Source organism: Vigna radiata, chromosome 2, assembly GCF_000741045.1.
Source record: "Vigna radiata var. radiata cultivar VC1973A chromosome 2, Vradiata_ver6, whole genome shotgun sequence".
In the NCBI taxonomy this organism is placed as follows: domain Eukaryota; kingdom Viridiplantae; phylum Streptophyta; class Magnoliopsida; order Fabales; family Fabaceae; genus Vigna; species Vigna radiata.
The window spans coordinates 8,047,279-8,073,194 of record NC_028352.1 but is presented as its reverse complement, the minus strand read 5'-3'; the positions used below and the strand labels follow the sequence as shown (position 1 = coordinate 8,073,194).

Genomic DNA, 25,916 nt, shown 5'->3' with positions numbered 1-25,916 from the left:
GTACAAATAAGAATCCCCTCAGTCACATGATTTCTTCTTAATATAGATAAATATAGGATCTATGGAGCAATTATTTAGAAGTACATTTTGTGAAACAACCCTTTCTATCTAATAAAAAAGGATCCCATGATCTTGAACTCATCTTACCTGAGATCAGAAATCCTAGTTATTTTATGAAGAAAAAAAGTAAATATATTATATTCTATGATGATTTTTTTTTGTATGATACTAATCGATAGGGCTTGATTATTAAATGCTACAAGATCTCATATATTTGAACCCATTGTTGTGTACTCGATCTATTAATATGTGACATTTTTTTTTCAAGTTAAATCCCCTAGTATATGAAAGAGTGCAAAAGTGTTTTCGTTGTTATGGAATAAGAAGCCTTCATAACATGTATTGAATTTATTAGAAGTTATTAGAGCTAAACATACTTTTTGGGGAATGAGTCGAAGCAATAACAAGAATATTTCTAGTGGAACATCTTTCACAATCTTTGGATAGATAGTTCACTAAAAGACTGAGGGATAAGTACTTTGACTCATTCACATCTAGATCATGAATGTTAGGGATCCATGGGAGACATTGGTTTTGCTAACTTAAAGTGAAAGGTGATATAAAATCGGCCTATTTTTAGCATCATATCCATAGTTAACATATCTATCATAGTTGGAAGCTCAAGCTATATATCAAGGCCATGACCGATATCGTCACTATCATCAGTATCGCCACTATCATCAATATCGTCACTATTATCAATACAAAAAGCCTTAAATTTGTTATCTAGGAACTTGTTCAAAAATAGTGTAACAAAAAGAACACAAGGGTTTGTTGCTAAGTATTTGAGCAATAGGATTGTCCAGTTCCTATAGAACCTATCACTAAAATATCCTACTAAGGGGAGATAGGGCTAAGGGGAGTGAAAAGGCTTTTCCATGAGACGGGAAATGAAAACTATTAACCCCCACAAGGTTTATGATAAGTAATTGTTCGATAATAAGCAAGGAATATATATCTTTCTACTAAACATGATATTTTGAATTCATAAATCATCATACACATTTTTGGAATGTCAACTAAGTATTGTAAGTAAATTGCTCCTGATTATTCACTTAATTGATAACAAAGTTATTCTTTGATAAAAGATCACTATGAGTAAGACTCCATAGAATTTAATCAATCATTTTTTCTGTTAAGGTAGAAAACTGAACCAAGAATTGTTTTTCCTTATCATCAATCAAATTAGTATTTAAGACTCAAATTCTATTTGATCATCAATCCAATCACCATTCATGTTTTTTTTTATTTTTCTTATCAAGGAATAAATTTGTTTACTTAGATGTCTCGTATTTAAAAAAAAAAAAAAGCGATTCGATTGATGGTATTTGGTATAATACTTATGAGATCAATGAGATTCCAATATGGATTCTTAGAACATATGAATTTGACCCCAATAAGTGGGACCATCACCCATAACATGTTGCTACCAAAGCAAAACTTTGTATTTTTTTCTAGAAAAGTCCCTTAATTTTTCCAGAGCAAGAAAGATTCTTTAACCAAAAAAATTCAATCCAAATGTAGGATGCCTATCCAAAAGTTTTTGCAACTTAATCATGTATGATAAAATAATCAAAGATTTTACAGTTTTGAACTCTTTCTATAACTCCATATAGACTTGAGAAACAAAGAGAATATATATAAAAAAAGATATCCAACAAGGAGAAAGAAAATGATTAATATAATAACTCTTAAATATTTAGCATCTCAGATGTATTGATATCAATATTAACTTATTATTTCGATGAGTAATTTCTGATTATGAAAACAATGATCCAAAATCTTACTTATCATATATCATTGTGAAAATAGAATCTAACAAATTCGTCATACTATATTTGATCCATATATAATATTATGAAAAATGAATACAAATTTTTGGCTAATACTTAGTATTAAAAATAGGTATGAAAAAATATCTAAAAACATGAAATTTAAATATTTGTACCATCTAAAAAAATCAATAACCCTTATTCAAATTGTTTCATTGCTGATCAACATGCCGCAGCTGTCAACACATTTAGTGCATACTACGTTGATGATCAAGACAAGACTATAATCCATTTCGATGACATTAACCATCCTTTCTATTTTTGTCAATAAGTCGGTCACTTTCTATCAATACAGCTTTCATTTCACACCGATGGATGTTAATGGTTTCATAATATAAAAAAATTCAAGAAAAATATATAAGCAAGCACAATAATATTCATTTATATATGATTTTACTAAAATATCTTCATGTTTCGTTTTGGTATCAATGCATTGCCAGTAACCTGTTCTAGTATTTTCTATAATACCGAATATCATTACAATATTAAAGAAATTAATTAATTTAACTAGTAATCTTAAAATTCTATTTTGTTATAAAAATTATTCCATAAACATTGGTATTTGGAAGATTTTATAAAAGTTGCTACACCGATCGCGACATTTTCAGTTTCTGAAACTTTTTTTTTACAAATAAACAACAATTATAATAATAATAATTTACCCCTTTTAAATCTACATTCACTTGACAATTGGTTTTATAATAAAATATTATATTAACATAATAAAATAAATATAATTATAATGAAATAAATATAAATTGAAAGTTGAGTTTAAGAGAAAAATGTTGAAGTCAAAGTAAGATCACCCTACAACACATTTGTGATGAATAAAAGTGCTAACTAATATTCTCTGACGTCGATTAAATAATTAAAAACAATATTTTTTGGTGAAATCGAAGGACCTTAAACCTTATAAAGAAGTTCACAAATATTTTAGCAGTTTCTGTATACTACTTATTTTTAGACTAGAGAGTGATAAAAAAAGGTATAAAACTAAAAATAATATATATATATATATATAATAAATACTCAATTAATATATATTATTTCTTTTATGTTTTTTTACATTGTAAAATCATTTTTTGATGTGAAAAAAATATAAAAAAAATCAATAGATATTAATTAGATGTTTATTATATATATATATATATATATATATATATATATATATATATATATATATTACGTTATTCTTAAAACATTTCCTATACACGTGGCAATGTCTAGAAAACCCTAACCCAGCACTTTCGCTATTTGTATTCTTTTCTGTCTATATATAGATAGTTATGGCAATTGGCAAAGCCATGACAAAGCTATACAACTCTTCAATGGAGTTTGGAAGTGTTGACAACTTTCTAGAGGGCAAAACCATTTTAGTTACGGGTGCAACGGGATTCCTAGCAAAACGTATTTCTTCTACCAACTTGTAACATACTTCGTACAACAGGATTTATTATTAGTAGAGTATGATTAATCTCTGTTAGTGTTAATGCAGTTTTGGTGGAGAAGATATTAAGGGTTCAGCCAAACATAAAAAAGCTATACCTTCTTCTGAGAGCAGGAAATTCAGAAGAAGCTACACAACGGCTGCACGATGAGGTACTCATTATATATTGACTTAATTTATAATCATAACTTTAACTGAGCACATACGTATCAGGTTCTGTCGAAGGATTTGTTCAGGGTGCTACGAGGAATGTGGGGTGCAGATTTTGTCTCCTTCATATCTGAGAAGGTGTTGGCTGTTGGTTGCGATGTTTCTGTTGAGAACTTGGGAGTCAAAGACACAAAGCTGAGGGAAAAGTTGTTGGAAGAGACAGACATCATAATAAATTCTGCTGCTACTACCAAGTTTTATGAGAGGTTAATTATTATTAATAACATAATTTAAGGAAGGAGTAAAACAAACGAACAATAAACACTAACAGAATTTGATTTTTATAATTTATATGATTATAAAGAAAGAAAATGGTTTTCATTATATGTATATTATTTGATTTTTTGTCCCTACAGATTGGATGTTGCGATTGGTGTTAATACGATGGGTGCTCTTCATGTTCTGAACTTCGCCAAGAACTGCAGTAAATTACAAATGCTTCTTCATGTATCGACTGGTACGTATAATAATAAACTTGGAAAAGCTTTGGTGATATTAAAAAAATATGTTTATTGATGGGTCTATTTTTCGATAGGATATATGTAATTTCAGTCTAATCAAAATAAAAAGTTAAAAAATTATATCACTTTTAATTTAAAATTTAAAATCTTTATATTATTCGTGAACTAAACATTCATTCTTCTTTTCAGCTTACATATGCGGTGAGCGAAAAGGACTTATGGCAGAGGAACCTTTTAATATGGCTGAGACCGTAAATGGGTCTTCAAGATTAGACATAAACTTAGAAAAAGTGTTAACTGAAGAGAAATTGAAGGAACTTGAGGCAGAAAATGCCAGTGATAAAACAATCACATCGGTTATGAAAAACCTTGGAACTGTAAGGTGATGTGTGGAATTCAAAAAGAGAGTTATTTCATTTTTTCTGTATTCTGGAAACCCTAAAATTTGTATGTTAAATGTTTGGTAATGATACATTTGAATTTAGGTCAAACTTACACGGATGGCCAAATGTGTANNCATTTACAAAAGCAATGGGGGAACAGATTTTGATGAACATGAAAGGTGATATACCATTGATCATTGCACGCCCCACCGTAATAATCAGCACTTACTCTGAACCATTTCCCGGTTGGATTGAAGGTGTCAGGTATTTATTTCAAATAATTATGAGAACGTTTTTAAAAACAAAAACATTAAGAAGTAAATTTTAAGTTCATTTCAATTTTATACAATCATCTTATCATATATGATTTGCAATTAAAAATTATATATTATTATCAAACTGTCTTATTTTTATCTTTTAGGGAAAGAAATTCTTACACAATTTAATTACGTGAATGCAGAACTATTGACCCCTTTGTTGTGATGTACGGTAAAGGAAAGTTAAGAAGAAGCCTTGGTCGTCGGAGTACAATTATAGATACGGCAAGTTTTCAGTTTATTCATTTTCTTTTTCTTTTTCTCTCGTAATTTTTTTTTATTTTAAAACTGAAGAATAAATTGAAACGATTATGTATGCAGATACCAGCAGACATGGTGATAAACTCCATGATAGTAGCACTGGAGGCTTGTTCAAAGAGTTCTTCAAAGACATTGATTTATCATATTGGTTCTTCACTGAGAAATCCATTCAGAATTTCTGATCTTGAGGATTTGATCCATCAATACTTTACAAAACATCCTATGACAGACATCTATGGAAAACCAGTGGCTGTTCCCAAGAAAATTAAGTGGATGTCTAGTGTGAGTTCATTTCACAGACACATCAACATTCGATACGTGCTACCTCTAAAGGTTTGCTTTGCTCCTCAATACCTTCATGGAAATCAAAGCACACATATTTTTACCTTATATTCTAGTGTTTTTTTCAGATTGAGTTAAACTGAACAATAAATTACTATGCTATTTTTGCACTTTCTAATTCAATTTTCTGTCTCTTATTTTGAAGGGAGTAAAGGTGATGAACAAAGTGTGCTGCGTCGGTCACGAGGCTTTTTACAATGAAAGTAAACAGAAAGTGGGAAAGATCATGGCAATAACGAGAATTTATAAACCTTATCTCCTCTTTGAGGGAATGTAAGTAGAAAATACTCCCAAATTGATTTTCCAACTTTGGTTTTATGTATATATATGATATTGTTTTTGTGGATCTTGAATGACACAGCTTCGATGACAAGAACGCAGAAAATTTAAGGATGAAGAAAATGAAGGGAAAAGATGACGATGATGTTGGAAGATTTAACTTTGATCCCACAACCATTGATTGGACTCACTATGTGTTAAACGTTCACATTCCTGGACTTCTGAAATATGCTGTCAAGTAATTAGGTTGGATTTGTTCTTCAGTGCATCCTTCGTTTCTGTGATAAGTAATAATTCAATGGAGGAGGAAAGCACTTGCTGCAGACATGTGTAATAATAAATGTACTTGAATCCTCTATCAATCATGTCTTCCTCTTCATTATGTTCTTAATTCTCTTTCCTAATATAATATATGAATAATTTGTCCTCTAATCTTCTTATTTTCGATAAAAATGAGAAAGTTGGACAGTATATAAAGGTATAAGATCTGATAATCCATTGATTTAAAATTTTGAATAAAGAGTAGTGTCAATCTCTTATATAATTGGACTCTGTCATCGATATTTGTATCTCTCGTTAAACTTCATTATCGATAAACTCAACGATAATAATAATCTTGTATAGCTATTGTATAGTTGTTTTAGTCTCTTATTATTTTTAATTTTCTTAGCCTAAATTAAACCAAGTCCAATTTGCTTTTCATAATACCGTTTATAATAATTTATAATTTAATTTGTCATTTTCTAACATCAAATCCACTTTCTTCTCATGTTTGTGAATTATTTGACGTTTGAACCCTAGCATGAATGAAATGTCATCAATTATCATTTATCACAGCAAAAAACCGTATAAATTATGACAAGAACGATTCTTTAAAATTGTCGTTTTTTATATTATAATACGACAGTTATTAAACTGTCATTTTTTCAACATAAAATATTACTGTTTAAACCATATTTCTAAATAATGATAAGCAATAAAAAAACAAATATTAATGACAATCATAATTTATTGAAAACATAATTTATAATTTTTTACTGATATTATGATTTACAGACAAATTATTTGCTTGTCTATATTGAGAGATTTATGAAATATTTCAAGAAATATCGACAACACACGAGATGTCAGTAAATTATTATTATTGACAAATACTTTTATTAGGACGCATTAATTTGTAACATTACAGACAAAAATATTTATTAAGCTAAGCACTTTAACATGCATATTTGAAGATAAAAAAATTAGTTGATAACCGAAAAATATACAATGAATACAGTAGGTTATATTGTCAGCAACTAAATAAATATACCAATATTTATACTCAAACAAAAGACCATCCCAATACAAACCTGTCAATGTTTCTATTTAAATAGAGACATGCAATACTTGTCAATTACCAAACATACATATATTTCACAAATATAAGTAAATAAGGTAAATTATTCATGTTGTAATACATAACATTGTAAGTACACAATTATGAAAAGAATAATCAGATATTATAGAATCAAGCTCTCTAAGTTCAAATTTTTAGAAAACATACCATATGCATCAAAGTATGAGTTTTTTAATCAGCTAAGTATGATTCTATTAAATTTTCAAACTTTGAAAACACCTCACATGCAAACTTAGAAAAGCTAACCAAGAAAGTTTCTTGAACACTTTCAAACCCACTTGTGAAAATCTACTGTAAGTTAAAACACCACAACCCGTCTTAATACTATAAATTTTTTTTAAGTTAAAATAAATTTATAATTAATTTTAGTGAACATATTACAAAATCAGAGTTAAGCGAACACTCACGTTGTAGAATCAAAATATCATCACAATTGGAAAGAAATAAAGTTTGAGCCTAAAACAGTGCCAAAAGAGTAAAATAGATTGAAAAATTTGTTTCTAAAATTGATACCGTGGTACATTTGGTGTAGATTTTACGCAAATGAAAAAAAAATTAAAAGATTAGAATTATTTCTGAAATTTTAAAAGGTAAATTTACGTGGGATTCCTTCAAACAAATGCTTATTTGATAGATTTTACATTTATATACTTTATCTTAACAAATGAAAGAAAAAAATTTCTATTAAACTTGGTCTTTTTCATTTTCCAATTTATTATTTGGAAACACGGACAGATTGATTTATTCACGAGTTTTTTTATAAACTAAGTACGGATCGATAAAGTAATTTATTTTATCTACTAGATTAACCAACTATTAAAATGCAAATTTATAAGTGGAGTTTAATTATATTAGAATGATTTATTTACTTACCTAATGACACGGTGATCTTTTATATTGTACCGTTAGTTAGTGAAAATCTTAAATATTTCATTATTACAAAATATTGACAATTTTACTATATTAGAACAGATAACAAAAATATATTTATATATTTTTATATTTTTATATTTTTATTTTATAAATAAAATTGTTTTAAAGTGAATACAATTTATTTATTTTAACTTATTTTTAAAATATTTATTATTTTGATTGTGACTATACGAAAACTTAAATTAACTTCTCAAAATTAATTTATAAACTAAATTTTACGTTCATTTATATATTATTAAATTCATCTTATATTAATCAAATGTAAAATATTTAATAAATAATTAAAATAATTTTACCAAAATTTAAAATAAATAATGTAGTAATTTTAATTTCAATTAAATAATCTTATTTTATATATTAAAATATTTGTATATGTACTAGAAATAAATTTTCAACTATAGATTTTTAATGCCACATAATTTAATTGAAATATGTTTATAAATTTGATGTTACATTATTTAATTGTCTCTCTTTATTAGTAAAAAGAAAATCCTCAAATAATTTTAATAAAATCTTCAAATAGATAAGTTAAATAAGAATATAATATATTAAAAATAATTAGATAATTGTCTAAAACTATTTTTAGATGTTAATTTTGTAGAAAAAAAAAGAAATAAACTAATACATTTGTAACATTCCATTTTCAATAATTTTAACACTGTTTTCAATAACATAATATAGTTAGTTAAAAAGAGAAACATATAAATCAAGTCATTACACTTATCCAAAATAACCATAACACTAAACTTTATACACATAAGAAGATTTAAGAGTTAAATTAATAAGATATGAGGTATTGCAAAAGAAATCACTAACTATAGTTATCGAACTAAGCATCAGTATCATCTCCACCTATGACCTGCTTCGTAGAAACATCATCATGTGTTTTCACTGTTCAGGTGACTAGTCAAAAAAACAAAAGAAGACACACTACATACAAAAGGGTAAGCTAAAATTCAAAGAATATAATTATCCAAACAACTTTAGCTGATGTGACATTTTTTACCTATTTAGTGCTAAAACGTGAAGGGAGTAGGATATTTTGGCAGCTAAACATGAAAATACTCTCTTGGAGTGCTTAGAGGCTAGCTTGGGTGTGTGGGAGCATTCCTTTCTTCTTCCTTGGGTCTCTACTTTCTTCCATTTGTAAGCTTGAGCTCTCCATGACAATAGAGAGCTAACTTCATTTTTGTTGGGAATAGATGTAGTCACTGAACTCTTTTGTAATATGTGTGTGTATTGTCTCTTTCATTGAATGCTAGTAGTTTTATTCCTTCATTTAATGCTTGTTATGGTTTGGCCACCCAGAACTTAATTTTTGGTTTGTTTGACATTGAAAAATATCTTATGAACCTAGACTTGGAATAAGCTACCTAAAGAAAATTGTATTTGAGAATATAACTTAGACCTTTAGTTGTCTTAAATCATCTCTTAATGCATAGTTACTTATTAGGATTTTCAAGGGATTGAAATCTAATAAGGAAGTTCAGGCTCTTTCTACCAAATTTTATGAACCAAATTAAGTCAATTTCACGTGTGATTCAATTACAAAATGTGAATTGGTTATAAATGTATGATGGAAAATCATTGAATTTTTCTTTCTTCTTCATCCTATATTTTTACATACCACAAACTATCCTTCATCTCCTTTTCTTTTAATTTCTTCCTTATTTTCCATCCTTTTTAGAATATAACTACACCATAGTGAAATTAAGGAACTAAAGAGTGTTTTTTACATATTGATTTTCAAAACAATGTAAGTTTCTATTTACTATTCTCTAGTTTTCATATTGGTTTAGTAATTGGATTGATGAACAATTATGATGTATCATATTGGTCAACTTAGTCCATCTAACATATTTTACACTTTTTATGAACCAAGAAACTGTATGAGTAATTAGATGGACCAAATTAACAGTATGATATGTTTATGGGGTTTTTTATTTTGTTCAGAGTCATTGGACGAGCCAAAACATTGTAGAGTGAGAGTTAAAAATGAAATTCCAAAGAACTCGTTGGGTAAGTTTGATAAAGCAAACTCTCAGGACTTGAGTCATTAAACGAGCGAATAAATGTTGGGCGAGTTAGTTTTAAAATTCCAAAAGCTCAAGTGGTTTGGGATTACAAACGAGGACAAGCTTCACTAGACTAATTTCAATATTTTAGTTTCAGTGGTAGAGTGATAGGGGAAGTTACCTCTTTGTTGTGCAAGTTTACCTACATATGTCTTATTAAACGAAAGAGGAATCAACTAAGCGAATCTCAAATGGTTGAATAAAAGTACAAGGTTTAAATGGTTTTTATGATGTTTATTGAATGAAATATGATTTTAAAAGTTGGAATATAGTAAAATATGAAAGGATGAAAATTCGGGGTAATGGTGAATGTTAAATTGCATAGAGATTGAGAGTTTTATATCACATAACCACCAGGTTAATTGTGTTATTTTATGTGTGGACATCTGATATGGATGAAACGAGAAAAATGTGGTTCCAATATTGATTTACTCATTCTAATTTGAGATTTGTGATTAAAAACTATAATTAATTTGTATATTGTATGAATGTCTCTAAGAAGAATTGTCAATGTTATTCAACATTAAAAATGTATTGAGTAGGAGTTTAAGAGTTGAATGGTGAATAATTGTAACTTAAGTACATAAATTTTATATTATATATATCTCTTTATTTAACAAAACTTTATATATATCAAAATTTTAAAATATAATTCTAATAGGTTATAAATGCAAAATTTATACTTATAAACTTGTTTAATACTTAATTTGTAATATTTTAATTAATAAGATCATCTACTTAGTTTACATATCAATTTTGAATATTAAGACTACAATATAATAACATAAAAATGTAAAGAGAAGAAAAAAGGAATCTGTTTTGTATTTAAAAGATTAATTATAAAGTAAAACTAAAACACTTAAAAATATGAATGCATTATTCAACTTCTTTCGCAATGAGATGTTTAACAAATTGAATGATCTTATTTAAATATTATTTTTAACTTATTTAATCTTGTATATATATTCTAGGGAATTATTATTCACTGCTTTTTTCATATTTATTCTGCATTTCTTAAATTTAAATAGTTTAGAGTTAAAATTCAAAGCACACCTGAGAAAAATAGAAGAGCAAACCAAAATCTTGAGACAAGTGCGGGAACGAGTCTAACTCGGTCTCCACACACTGATCTCAGAACACAACAGAACACAAACAGGGTCGCGGCGAGGAAGAAGGAAGAAACATGGCGGTGCGGGCCACAGTGTCGCGTTTCCCGATGGACACGGACGCGCGCGAGGCCTCCGGCCTCCTCTGGGGAGTCACCGTCACGCCTTTCGCCGCCGCCGACGAGAACAACCGCGCTCCGTCGTACGGTTCCGGAGGAGACATTTTGCCGCGCTGCGAGAATTGCTGGGCCTACTTCAACACCTACTGCGAGCTCGAGCAGTGGGCCTGGTCCTGCTCCCTTTGCGGCAACCTCAACGGCCTCTCGTCCGAGGCCATCGACCGCTACTCTCGTCCTCAGTCCTGCGCCGAGATGATGTCCTCCTTCGTAGATCTTGAATTGCCTACACGTAATTATCGAATTTACCTATCGATTTTGTTTCCTCGCTGTTAAATTGGATTGCTCTTGTGTATTGTTTTCCGATTTGAATGTTTTGAATTGGAACTGTTGCAGAGGAATCGGCAGAGGAAGCGGCAATGCTGGCGTGTCCGGTATATGTTGCTGCTGTTGACTTGTCCTGTAAGGCTTTTCACATCTCATGGCTTATTGATGTGCTAATTGTGATAATTGGAACTTGATTTTGACAATTGGATTGTTCGGTAAGGTAATTGATTAGGAGTTCGTGGTATGCTGCTGATTGATAGTTTTTGCGTTGGGTTCTCTGATTAGGACCTGGTTCCTGCCTAATAATTTTTTGTGCGAGAGCAGTGTGGCATTTTATTTATAATTCTGTGGGCTATGTTGCTTATGGCGATCATAATTTTTATATGTCTAGTTTCCATATGGTTCTAATATCCCTTATTTAAGAGTTGAGACCGTCCGTAAATATATTTTTTCTATATTAATTTTATCTAACAGACTGGGGAATGAGACGCAGATTAGAAAAACGTAGACTTTTTTGTCTGGATATGGGTGAATGATTATTACATTATGTGGCCATATTTTTTCAGTTGTACTGGCCATGATTGCTGCAAGATATACTGATATAGGATTTGGAACTGTTATCGAGGCTGTGTTATCTGGATTAACTTCTGTTTGAGTGAGAAGACTGTGATTGCATAAATGACCTTTGGTTTTGGTATTTTTCTCCTATTAAGTCATTCTACCCATTTCTGCCAATTTCTGGTCTTTTTGAATCTGTATAGAAGGATGCAATGATTAAGGTGAAGATAGATATGCCTGGTTTGCATGTTTGTTATTCTACTCTGTCATTTGTTTCCTTCATTTCTCTTCTTCAAAACGTGATTGATTTCCTAAATATACAGATGTATCTTCCTTATCATTGTCATTTTATGATCGAGAAAAATATTTTTCGTTGTACTGCAGCTTCTGAGGAGTTTCTAGAACTTATCAAAAGTGCACTGCTGGCTGCTCTGGAAGGTATTATATTGACCACACTATGTATTTCCTGCACAAGGGCGATATTTTGAATGTTGCTCTTATTTTTATCTTTTTGAGTTCTATTGCAGCTCTTGCTCCTGGTTCACTTTTTGGGCTTGCTACCTTCAGCCACAAACTAGGATTGTATGATGTTCAAGGTCCAATACCTGTTGTGAAAAATGTTTTCATCCCTCCTGATGCAGATGGAACCTTGCCTATTGAGCTGGAAGATGTCATGCCTTTGTTACAATTTCTGGCTCCTGTATGTTCATCATAAGCAGTGTTTTTAATATTTCAGAAATGTGTTTTCATGTTGAAGAACAGAGATCACATTATATGGAAAAATGTGTTATATCTAAATTTTGTATTTTTAATGGAAGGTGGACACTTGTAAGGACCGCATTGCATCTGCACTTGAAACACTTAGACCAACAACTTCGTGGGAGAGAACCACGGCCGCAGGTCAAGGACTGGATGGAGTTCTGATAGGTGGACGTGGTTTTGGGATGGCAATGGAAGCTCTCTGCAATTACCTTGGATCTGAATATGGGAATACTTTTGCTTTAGGTTTGAATGGACAAATACAAAACTTGCCCTTTATGGCTTTTGTTAATGTGATTCTTTAATGTTCAATCTTCTATATTTAAAAAACTTTAAGAATATATTATTTCTGATGAGAACTGCAGCTAGAGTCTTTGCCTTCTTGTCTGGTCCCCCTGATTATGGAGCTGGACAATTGGACACAAGACGATATGGTGAGCAATATGCAAGCAAAGGAGAGGATGCTGATCGTGCTTTACTCCCAGAGCAGACACCCTTCTATAAAGATCTGGTATTTAACTTATGTTATTGTTACTCCTGTCTCCCATTTTTTAGAAATAGAAGAATTGACATATGTATTACAGGCTGCTGTTGCTGTTCAAGCAGGTGTATGTGTTGACATATTTGCTGTAACAAATGAGTACACTGATTTGGCATCCCTGAAGTTTCTGAGTATTGAAAGTGGGGGTTCCTTATTTTTGTACACAAGTACTGAGGATTCAACATTGCCACAGGACATGTAAGTCTTGTGTGTTTACATAATATGCCGAGACTTGCTTTACCAGTAAATATAGATCAGTAAGAGATAGTTGTTCGGTATTTGCTGATTGGTTGTGTGACTGTGTCTCCAAAATACAATCTCAACTTGAGTTGGTATTGTGTACCAGTTTTCTCCTTAATCTCATCAGATTTAAATTAGCCAAATGTGTTTTATGTTAACCATATCAAAATAATGCTTATTATTTTGTTTAGCTTCTTATTACTTAAACTAATCCCTTGCAATTGAGTTTACCACATATTGTTTTATTAATCACTTAATTTAAGTGATAAGCATGAAACATAATCTGGTAACTGAATCCAAATGTAGTTGAAATCACAAGTGTTAAAAATAGCACCTTACCTATCAATATTTGTGTACACACTTTCAAATATATCAGAATGGGTGACTATGGTAATCTGTCCTTTTTGCAGGTATCGAATGCTGAGTAGACCATATGCTTTTGGTTGTGTCCTGCGACTAAGAACCTCAACTGAATTTAAACCTGGCAATTCTGTATGTGCTGTTTGGAATGGATTTTTAATTCACAATTTTGCTTGTACTTATTATAGTATATAGAATAATTTGTTATTTTATTGCAGTATGGTCACTTCTTTCCAGATCCACAGTATGAAAATGTTCAACACGTCATATGCTGTGATTCTTATGCTACATACGCTTACGACTTTGTATTTGAGAACAACATTGGATTTTCAAGGTATAAACTGCTGCTGTTTACAACCAGGTCTTTCAAGCTTTAATAGTTAACATTTTCTAATTTGTTTATTTAAGTGAAGTGAATTAAGATGTAACTGTCATGTTAAGCTTTATACTTGTATTATATAGATTTGATACTTTTTATCATGACTAATCCCTTCTACTTCATTACTTCATCAATTGCCATGTCTGTCATTTGTCGTCTTGTTTATTGTAAACACGGAAACTCTTCATTCTTTGTGCATAAAGCTTTAACTCCAGTTTTTGTTGTCTTTTTTTGGTGATTGGAGTTCTGGAGAAGTAGTTTATAACATATCAAACACAATCTGATCTAGGCAGTTGAAATCATCTTTATATTAATTCATGCAGCCTTTGCCAGACAATTGTGATTTTCATTCCTTGTGATCTAAATTCCTAGAGTATCTTGTTGGCAAATGCTTAACTAATCGTCTGCTGCTTTAACTCTTCATGTGTTGAAGTGCTGAACTTGAATTACATAGTTCTTACCGGTGGAAAATAAATTGCTCTTGGTACTTTATCAAACAGAAATATTAATAATATCTCTATTAGAATATACAAAAAGTATTCAAAATTATCTAACTTATCTTCTATAATTAGTTTCCTTTTTTAATTACTATATTTCCTTATTTACTTCATTAATTAGTTCCGTTTGCACAGGGAGAAATAAGGATTAGTAGTTCAGGGTTTATGAATATATCAAACATATCAACACAATATAATACATTTAAATTAATATCATTTTATTATTTCATTCTGTTTTATCTCTCTATCTGCCTCTTCTGCTAAATGGTAAAATCCCATAAGTCCACTGTGACACAACTTGCCTTGCCACTACTTCATTGCCAAGCTTCCTAAAATTTGAGCTTGTGCTTTAATTTCCTAATTCACGCTTCAAATTAATCATCTTGTGTTGAGTCAACCTTTTGTCACCTTTTTATGTTTCACCCCTTCTGCTATACGTATGTCTTCTGAAGAATTGGGCCTTCTTCTGGCTGAGGTTCTTTTTTCCAGTCTCCTCTTTCTCCATATTAGCTTTTTGTCATGCAGCTTTTACCGACATGTTCATAACAATTTTTGATTTATAAGGTAAGGTTTGAACTTATATACTATAATTTGATTATATCTATAGTCAATGTGTGATCTTCAAAGCACTCTCTCATGCCGGATTGGACATATCGAGCATGAAACTAGATATTTGTGAGTTGTTTGATAGTGAGTGACATAAGAAGATCAATAAATCATCTAGAATATACTTTGATACCATCTTAGAAATTGGATTTCAGTCTCACTCAACCTTGTAAAAATTGATTTATAATGTGAGATTTGTACTAATATATTAGAATTTAACATTATTTCTAATTGACGTGATAAAACAACAACCTGCGGCTTCCTTGACTCAATTTTGCAATTTGGCTCAAATCACGCAATGCAACATAGTGACTTTAGTTTGACCCAACTTTCCTAAACATGAGCCTCGCCTGTGGCTTTCCCATGGAAATCAATTTGGTCTCTCAGCTTTACTGAAACTGGATTTGGTCTCGTGACTTTGCTAGAGACATCAACCTGCCTTTGCTTTCCATGAGATGCTCTTGGCTGCTTATATCCTAGAGAATCTTTTTAATCCCTTTATTCCACTGACTCAACTCTTAAATTATATGTTTTATTTTTCATGTTACCATAACTTGATTGTCATATAGAATTAATGTCTCTAGTACATTAGGTTTATACGCGTCTATACATTGTAATACATCTCACTTGATACCAGTTCAGCATTTCATTATATTTTATCTTTCTTCCTCTCTCTATACCTATAATCCCATAATTCCAACAATCAGAATGACAAAATTGTTAATAAGGTTATATGATGCACGAATATGGTATGTGTATTGAAGACAATGATATGCTCTTTTTGAAAATAACAGGATACAATTTGTGATTAATGTACATTTAAATTGTATAAAAATTATTAAAACATAATAAATATATAATTGCAATTGTGCGGATTCAAATTAAAATCACATTTGTTAGGCATTGTCAAAATAAAAAATTATAAATTATTGTCATTGTAAAAGTATTAGTGTTTCACAGATTGGATGCTTCATCCTACACATGACACAAATTGAAGTATCAGTGCGTAAAGAGATTTACTTTAGTTTTCTCTTAAACAAGTAAATCCTAGAGTATGATAGGCATGCAAAAGCCAGAAGGAGGAAAAGACTAAACCTCCAGATATTTTGCCTAGGACTACGGTGAATTGCCTCAAAAATATCTAAATAAGCTTTCCTCTACATACAAAACAAATGCTTCATCTTTGATTACGGGGTTTAGTTTAGACAGTATAAATATATATCGTTGTTAGGTTGAGTATGAATGCAAAACACAATTTTTGAAGCTAAGAGTAGCTGAATTAATTTTTATATTAAATAACATAGCTTCTATAACTTGGTATTATTTCTGTCACAAGGTAGCTGTGCCTTTTGTCCGATGCATTTCCTGTTCTGATAATCTGATTAAGGTTTACTGTTGCTTCTTCGTTTTGGCAGAACTAAATCAGATGTTCCTACGATTCAGATTGCATTTCAGTACTCAGTTGTAGTTCCTCCTCAGGAACTTTCTAATTCAGGAGGGGTTTCTACAAATAGGTATGGTAATAAGCAGAACATTAGATTGACTGTACGCTTGTTCTTCTGTTGTTGATGTATGTATGGATGTTTTCAATATTTTCTATGGCAGGTGAAGTCCAATTCATTAATCTGAACAGGTTGATTATTATTTTTATTTAGTTTTACCTATTTTTTATGAATGGGCAGAAAGTATGTCTCTTCCAAATTTGATAGCTTGTTCTTTGACCCTGGCTTTTCTTGTGCCACTGGAGTTTCTGTTTATTCTCTGATTTCAAATTCTAAGACTATATCCATGCTGGTTTCTAAAATATTCCAAGACAATTAGTGCATGGGAGATGTGTCTAGCATCTCCAACAGCCCAACAGAAATTATTGATGGAGTTTTGTACCACTTTTTTCTGTCATCTAGTATAACTGGCATTATCTGTTGGTTTTACGAGTCATGGAACATTGTTCATTATTTCTTGGTTTTATTGAGAATATATCCTCATTTTAGTCTCCAAAATTGTAACTTGTAACTTGTAAGCATCAATTGCTTTGGTAATTATTTTACAAAATTCTCAATTTAGTCACTGATTTTACAAATGATATTCTCTTTGAAGTTTTTGGTGCAAAACTAGTGGAAAAGTATTACAATGAATGATTTTTTGACAAAGCCAGGGACTAAAGTAAATATTTTGTGAAGTTAGGGACTTATTTGATTGATGCTTTCAATGTCAGACTAGGATGGGAGTTTACTTGTTTTGTTTAATATGAACAAAATTACAATTTATCAATAAAAAGGTGAACATGAGCATGTGTATGATGGTTTTCAAATCCGCTTATTCTCTTTGAGCATTTGAAGCTAGTTTGAATCAATATGCCAGCTCATTTCGAACACACATCTTCAATGGAGTGTCCCTGTGTCATACACATATCACACATATTGACACATGTACGACACTTGAATAATATGTATCGTTGCAGTATCTTTAAATGAATATTTCTTACCTTCTACCTGCTACTCTTTGCTTAGGACTCCCTCCATACTGATCTTTATCAATTATGTGATATCTCTAGAGGCTGCATTGGTGCATAAGGAAATTTATAACTGGAGTAAAGAGTATCAGTGTTTCAGTCTTAAAATTACTGTTTTTAATCTGAGAACGATATGTGATCATGAAGTTTACTCCTAATGCTCAATTTTGCAATAGTTACACTTGTTCTGCATTCGAAATTATGGTTTGGGTTTGTTTTGTTCTGTAACAACTGCTTTTTGGAATAGTTTGTATTTCACTGTTGGATTTTTAAATGGATATAATCCTTAGTCCCTTGTTTTTTCGATGATTATACTTAAATTTATTATTTTCTTCTAATATCCAAAAATTACTTAATTATGGAATGAAGGATTTTTGGGCTTAGTTTGTGCTGACTATTGATACAGAACCAAGCATTCCCTTCAGCGTCGGCTAAGGATCCGAACATTGGAATTTGGTGTTGCTCAGAACATTCATGAACTTTATGATAGCTGTGATCCTGAAGTTGTTCTATCTCTGCTGGTTCACAAGGTGAATTATGAAATGAACCTATAACTTTGCTATTTGGATTGATGTTTGTTTTGGATCCCATTCTTCAAACTTAATTCTATATGCGGTATGCTTGCTTCACTTTTTTTTTTTGTTTTAGTTTTCTAAATCTTCCTACTATTGTTACTTATGTAAAGGACCACAATAGTATTAATGTCTTACCTTTAACCCTTTTTTTTTTTAATGTCTGAGTTCTCTGTTGTGTTTCTTCAACCTGTTTTTTATTAGTTTACTCTACTCTGCAGGTTATATTAGCTTCTTTGGAGGAAGGAGTTAGGGAGGGTAGAATTTTGCTTCAAGAATGGCTAGTGATCCTCACAGCTCAGTACAATGATGCATATAAGCTTATTCAGTATAGCAATGGAAGTTCCTTAAGATCTCAGATTGACGTTGCATTGTCTCAATGTCCTCAATTGCAGCCCCTACCACGCTTAATTTTTGCTCTCCTTCGGAATCCTCTTCTCCGCTTCCATGAAGAAGGGGTTCATCCTGACTATCGCATATATCTTCAATGCCTTTTCAGGTAATTACCGCTCTCAGGTTTATTTGTGCTATTTGGAGTTTGCATAACCATCCCATCGGTGTCCAGTCGAAGGAATTAAACAGAATAAAGTAAAGCTTTATGATTTATTTTTGACAGGGTAAAGCTTAATGAACTTGAAGCCAAGATTTTTTCCATAAATAATGGGTAATATATTTTAGAATTGCTAACATTGCCCGCGCCTTAGCATTAAAAGTAATGTAGTAGCATTTAATAAAGAAAAAAATAATATGGCAAATATTTTATTCCGGTTACATTTTGTTACAAGAAAGCACATATGACTTTGAATCATATTTAACATGGATTTTAGAAGCAAGGGAATGTGTATTTGACATAAATAAAAGTTATATCTGGTTGTTTTCCCTGTTCGTAAAGTATCATGCCCAATAAATCAACAGGTAGAATCTATTTCCTAGGTTAAGCTATGAACTTAGGATGGGCGAAATTAGAATACTTTTCACAAAAAACTGACCGTGCAACACTTAGTACCTTCAATGAAGGATAAGGCAATGGGATTTGGGAGGGTAGTTGGGTAAGTGATTAATAAACATGTAAAGCTTCAGCAACATGGTCTGTATTGTATTTCTAGCTTTGAATTTATATTTTCAAGAATTGATTGTGTTCATTTTCATTTGTTTTGCAGCATGTTGGAACCCAGTTCTCTTCATCGTGCTGTGTATCCTGTGTTGACATCATATGCTACTCCAGATAAACAAGCATATCCTCGCCATTCATTGAGTCGCGCCGCACTGATTACCAGCGGCAGTCCGATATTTTTCCTTGATGCATTCACAATTCTTATTGTGTTTTACTCTTCCACTGCAGACCCGACAATTCCTTTTCCTCCACCCCATGATTGTAAGCCTTCTTTTTGTATCTTCTGTCCTCACTGCATTAAATATAACGTTTTTCTGCCTAAATTGTATGCAAAAAATACCCTGTCAGGTTTGTTAAGGACTACAATCAACAAATTGAAGCAAGATAGATGCATCACTCCCAAACTCCTTTTTATTCGAGGAGGGCAGGACGATGCGTCAATTTTTGAGAACTTTCTGATCGAAGAGCAGGATGTTGATGGAAGTGGTCTAACCAGTGTGATGGGTTTTGTTTCTTTCCTAGAAGATGTTACACAAAAAGTTTTGGAGTTCGTGAAATAGGGATCCCTTTGGGGTTCAATGTCTACTTATAGATACAGGAATTATATACATTGTAGGTGCTTCCATTTTGTTAGGACGGGTTCTAGTTCGTTAAGAACTAACCATGGAATCAAGTAGGTGGTTGGTTGTCTTTGTTGTACCTGTTTTATATTATCATTTATACCCTTTTTTGAATTGCTAGTTAATGTACATTATAATACTATATTTTCTTTTGTAACACCCTTTCTTCTGTATGTACGGAGTTAACGCTGATTCAGCAAAAAAATAGAGTTAGCGCTTATGTTAGTCTTTATTGGCACTAACTGATTTTCTGGATTTAAGTAAATAGAGAATTGAATTGATTATTTTTTCGGTAGGGATTTCGAGTGGCCGACCACCAGGCCGAGTGATCGCCCACCAGGCCGACTATTAGGCTAACTACCAACTATTAATTTGCACACTTTAGTGTCACTTTATTAGTAGCTGTTGATATGAATGACTCATTTGTCTGTCTTTATCCTTAGTTTTGATATGGTTTTTGTTTCGGTAGGGATTGGTAGGATCAAGAGACTAACATTTCTGACGTGTCTTTCTTGTCCTTGGCCGCCTGGATCGCTTGAATCACATGCCTTCTTTCAGCCTGGACCACTTACTCTTTTGTGGTCGTTCGGTCTTCTGCATGCGTTGCTCGACTTTCGGTGTGAACCGCTCGATCTCCTTCTTGATAGAGGGGATAACTGCAAAAGGCACTCTAACGCTTAAGTTAGGAGCGGTTTGATGAGTTTATGCGCACAATTGAATATTTAGTGAATTGTTATCACTAGTGAGTATTTGGATCTTGTAGAGCATGAGTAGAATGTGAATGGAACGTGAGTTGATGGACTGAACGGTGTTGAATGTTAACCATTCGGTCTCCACTAGGTACGATACAAACAATTAAAGAGGATAAAAGAAAGAAAGATGTTGATAAAATGTTTTGTAATTAGTTGGGATCCAGAAATGAAATAAGATCATAATATAAAATTGAGTCCAACGGTCATAGGAAACAGTTTTCCACTTACATGTATAAATTTGGATCATATAATCACAAATAAATGAACATTAATGTGCCTTTGTTTGTCACTCTTTATTTAGAAATGTATAGTTGTTCCATTTATTCTGTATATAAACAGAACACTTGTACGCTTTAAAAAATAAGTATCAATTCGTACAGAAAAAACAGTTATTCTTTTCTTTATACTTTTACCCCTGCCATTCGGTGCAACTAGTTCCTCTTTTCTTTAATTGTTCCATCAGGACGGTGCGTGGCAGAACCATCTTGCTCTACGTGGTTGCAAAACGACCATGCGAGTGTGTTTTATCGTCTGGTGGCAAAACCTGGAAATGTTCTTTGTTGCATCTAGGTGGTTGCAAAACATGCAACAGCAACAACACAGTACAATTCTGAGTGACAAAACCTACAACAGCAATGTTCTTTGTCACATTTGTGTGGTTGCAAAACATGCAGTAGCAACAACACGGTACAATTCTGGGTGGCAGAACCTGCAGAGGAACCGCTGTAGGAGAACCTCATCTATCTATTTAAATATATATCACCGCTCGTTGCTTCTCTATTCTCCAATTTCTTCTCTGTCTTTACTTCCATTTGTTTCTTAACTATGGGTAATATTCAAACACTTCATCAGGCTGTAAGTAATATGTGGCACCATCAGAACTGTGCGTTGCAGAACCATCTTGCTCTCGGTGGTTGCAAAACGAGCATGCGAGTGTGCTTTATTTTCTGGTGGCAGAACCTCAAAAATGTTCTTTGATACATCGGGGTGGTTGCAAAACATGCAGCAGCAACAACACGGTATAATTCTTGGTGACAGAACCTGTAGCAGCACCGTATATGTGGAACTACAGCAGGAGAACCTCATTTATCTATTTAAATATATATATATATATATATATATATATATATATATATATATATATATATATATATCACCGCTCGTTGCTTCTCTATTCTCCAATTTCTTCCCTGTCTTTACTTCAATTTGTTTCTTAACTATGTGTAATATTCAAACACTTCATCAGGCTGTAAGTAGTATGTGACACCATCAGAACTGTGCGTTGCAGAACAATCTTGCTCTCGGTGGTTGCAAAACGAGCATGCGAGTGTGCTTTATTTTCTGGTGCCAGAACCTGGAAATGTTCTTTGTTGCATTGGGGTGGTTGCAAAACATGCAGCAGCAAAAGCGCGGTATAATTTTGGGTGGCAGAACCTATAGCAGCAATGTTCTTTGTCACATCTTGGTGGTTGCCAAACATGCAACAAAAACAGCACGAAACAATTCATGGTGGCAGAACCTGTAGCAGCACCGTATATGTGGAACTGCAGCAGGAGAACCTCATCTATCTATTTAAATATATATCATCGCTTGGTGCTTCTCTGTTCCCCAATTTCTTCTCTGTCTTTACTTCAATTTGTTTCTTAACTATGCGTAATATTCAAACACTTCATCAGGCTGTAAGTAGTATGTGGCACCATCAGGATTGTGCGTTGCAGGACCATCTTGCTCTCGGTGGTTGCAAAACGAGCAAGCGAGTGTGCTTTATTTTCTGGTGGCAGAACCTGGAAATGTTCTTTGTTGCATCGGGGTGGTTGCAAAACATGCAGCAGCAAAAGCACGGTAAAATTTTGGGTGGCAGAACTTGAAGAAGCAATGTTCTTTATCACATCTGGTTAACTGCAGAAGCACGGTACAATTCTTGGTGGCAGAACCTCTAGCAGCACCGTATATGTGGAACTGTAGCAGGAGAACCTCATCTATCTATTTAAATATATATCACCGCTCGTTGCTTCTCTGCTCTCCAATTTCTTCTTTGTCTTTACTTCAATTTGTTTCTTAACTATGGGTAATATTCAAACACTTCATCAGGCTGGAAGTAGTATGTGGCACCATCAGGACTGTGCGTTGCAGAACCATCTTGCCCTCGGTGGTTGCAAAACGAACATGCGAGTGTGCTTTATTTTCTGGTGCCAGAACCTGAAAATGTTATTTGTTGCATCGGGGTGGTTGCAAAACATGCAGCAACAAAACCGCGGTACAATTTTGGGTGGCAGAACCTGTAACAGCAATGTTCTTTGTCACATCTAGGTTGTTGCAAAACATGCAATAGCAAGAGGACGATACAATTTTTGGTGGCAGCACCGTATATGTGGAACTGCAGCAAGAGAACCTCATCTATCTATTTAAATATATATCACCGCTCGTTGCTTTTCTGTTCTCTAATTTCTTCTCTGTCTTTACTTCCATTTGTTTCTTAACTATGGGTAATATATAAACACTTCATCAGGCTGTCAGTAATATGTGGCACCATCAGAACTGTGCGTTGCAGGACCATCTTTCTCTCGGTGGTTGCAAAACGAGCATGCGAGTGTGCTTTATTTACTAGTGGCAGAACATGGAAATGTTCTTTGTTGCATCGGGGAGGTTGCAAAACATGGAGCAGCAAAAGTGCGGTACAATTTTGGGTGGCAGAACTTGTAGCAGCAATGTTCTTTGTCACGTCTGGGTAAATGCATGTGGAACTGCAACAACAATAACACAGTACAATTCTTGGTGGCAGAACCTGTAGCAGCACCGTATATGTGAAACTGCAGCAGGAGAACCTCATCTATCTATTTAAATATATATCACCGCTCGTTGCTTCTCTGCTCTCCAATTTCTTCTCTGTCTTTACTTCAATTTGTTTCTTAACTATGGGTAATATTCAAACACTTCATCAGGCTGGAAGTAGTATGTGGTACCATCAGGATTTTGCATTGCAGAACCACCTTGCTCTCGGTGGTTGCAAAATGAGCAAGCGAGTGTGTTTTATTTTCTGGTGGCAGAACCTGGAAATGATCTTTGTTGCATCGGGATGGTTGCAAAACATGTAGCAACAAAAGCACGGTAAAATTTTGGGTGGCAGAACTTGTAGCAGCAATGTTCTTTGTCACATCTGGTTAAATGCAGCAGCACGGTACAATTCTTTGTGTCAGAACCTGTAGCAGAACCGTAAATGTGGAACTGCAGCAGGAGAACCTCATCTATCTATCTAAATATATATCACCGCGCGTGTCTTCTCTGTTCCCGAATTTCTTCTTTGTCTCTACTTCAAATTGTTTCTTAACTATGGGTAATATTGAAACACTTCATCACGCTGGAAGTAGTATGTGGCACCATCAGGACTGTGCGTTGCAAAACCATCTTGCTCTCGGTGGTTGCAAAACGAGCATGCGAGTGTGCTTTATTTTCTGGTGACAGAACCTGAAAATGTTATTTTTTGCATCGGGGTGGTTGCAAAACATGTAGCAACAAAACCGCGGTACAATTTTGGGTGGCAGAACCTGTAACAGCAATGTTCTTTGTCACATTTGGGTTGTTGCAAAACATGCAAAAACAACAGGACGATACAATTCTTGGTGGCAGCACCATATATGTGGAACTGCAGCAGGAGAACCTCATCTATCTATTTAAATATATATCACCGCTCGTTGCTTTTCTGTTCTCCAGATTCTTCTTTGTCTTTACTTCCATTTGTTTCTTAACTATGGGTAAGATATAAACACTTCATCAGGCTGTCAGTAATATGTGGCACCATCAGGACTGTGCGTTGCAGGACCATCTTGCTCTCGGTGGATGCGAAACGAGCATGCAAGTGTGCTTTATTTTCTGGTGACAAAACCTGGAAATGTTCTTTGTTGCATCAGGGTGGTTGCAAAACATACAGCAGCAAAAGTGAGGTACAATTTTGGGTGGTAGAACTTGTAGCAGCAATGTTCTTTGTCACATTTGGGTAAATGCATGTGGAACTGCAGCAATAACAACACGGTACAATTCTTGGTGGCAGAACCTTTAGCAGCACCGTATATGTGGAACTGCAGCAGGAGAACCTCATCTATCTATTTAAATATATATTACTGCTCGTTGCTTCTCTGTTCTCCAATTTCTTCTCTGTCTTTACTTCAATTTGTTTCTTAACTATGGGTAATATTCAAACACTTCATCAGGCTGGAAGTAGTATGTGGCACCATCAGGATTGTGCGTTGCAGAACCACCTTGCTCTCGGTGCTTGCAACACGAGCATGCGAGTGTGCTTTATTTTCTGGTGGCAGAACCTGGAAATGTTCTTTGTTGCATCGGGGTGGTTGCAAAACATGCAACAACAAAACCGCGGTACAATTTTGGGTGGCAGAACCTGTAACAGAAATGTTCTTTGTCACATCTGGGTTGTTGCAAAACCTGCAACAGCAACAGCACGATACAATTCTTGGTGGCGGCACCGTATATGTGGAATTGCAGCAGGAGAACCTCATCTATCTATTTATATATATATCACCGCTCGTTGCTTTTCTGTTCTCCAATTTCTTCTCATTCTTTACTTTAATTTGTTTCTTAACTATGGGTAATATTCAAACACTTCATCAGGCTGTAAGTAATATGTAGCACCATCAAGACTATGCATTGCAGAACCATCTTGCTTTGGGTGGTTGCAAAAGGAGCATGAGAGTGTGCTTTATCATCTCGTGGCAAAACCTGAAAATGTTCTTTGTTGCATCTGGGTGGTTGCAAAAAATGGAGCAGCAACACCACGGTACAATTCTGGTTGTTTAAACGTGCAGCAACAATGTTCTTTGTCACATCTAGGTGGTTGCAAAAC

The 25,916-nt window shown here is 33.2% G+C and overlaps 2 protein-coding genes across 2 annotated transcripts; both read left to right on the top strand.

The window, feature by feature from the left end:
• The first annotated feature begins 3,220 nt into the window (after positions 1 to 3,220).
• LOC106779834 (alcohol-forming fatty acyl-CoA reductase-like) lies at positions 3,221 to 5,834 on the top strand. The gene is made up of 10 exons (XM_014668049.2): positions 3,221 to 3,299; positions 3,388 to 3,491; positions 3,553 to 3,755; positions 3,906 to 4,006; positions 4,200 to 4,392; positions 4,496 to 4,657; positions 4,854 to 4,935; positions 5,032 to 5,304; positions 5,459 to 5,586; positions 5,675 to 5,834. The coding sequence occupies exons 1-10, from the start codon at positions 3,221 to 3,223 to the stop codon at positions 5,832 to 5,834; spliced, it is 1,485 nt and encodes a 494-aa protein (XP_014523535.2).
• A 5,198-nt stretch (positions 5,835 to 11,032) lies between these two features.
• LOC106756386 (protein transport protein Sec24-like At3g07100) lies at positions 11,033 to 20,531 on the top strand. Its single transcript, XM_014638796.2, has 14 exons — positions 11,033 to 11,513; positions 11,618 to 11,683; positions 12,491 to 12,544; positions 12,634 to 12,806; positions 12,925 to 13,111; positions 13,231 to 13,376; positions 13,450 to 13,604; positions 14,057 to 14,138; positions 14,225 to 14,340; positions 16,904 to 17,002; positions 18,407 to 18,530; positions 18,794 to 19,071; positions 19,733 to 19,947; positions 20,035 to 20,531. The coding sequence occupies exons 1-14, from the start codon at positions 11,183 to 11,185 to the stop codon at positions 20,244 to 20,246; spliced, it is 2,238 nt and encodes a 745-aa protein (XP_014494282.1). The 5' UTR covers positions 11,033 to 11,182; the 3' UTR covers positions 20,247 to 20,531.
• Positions 20,532 to 25,916: the final 5,385 nt, after the last annotated feature.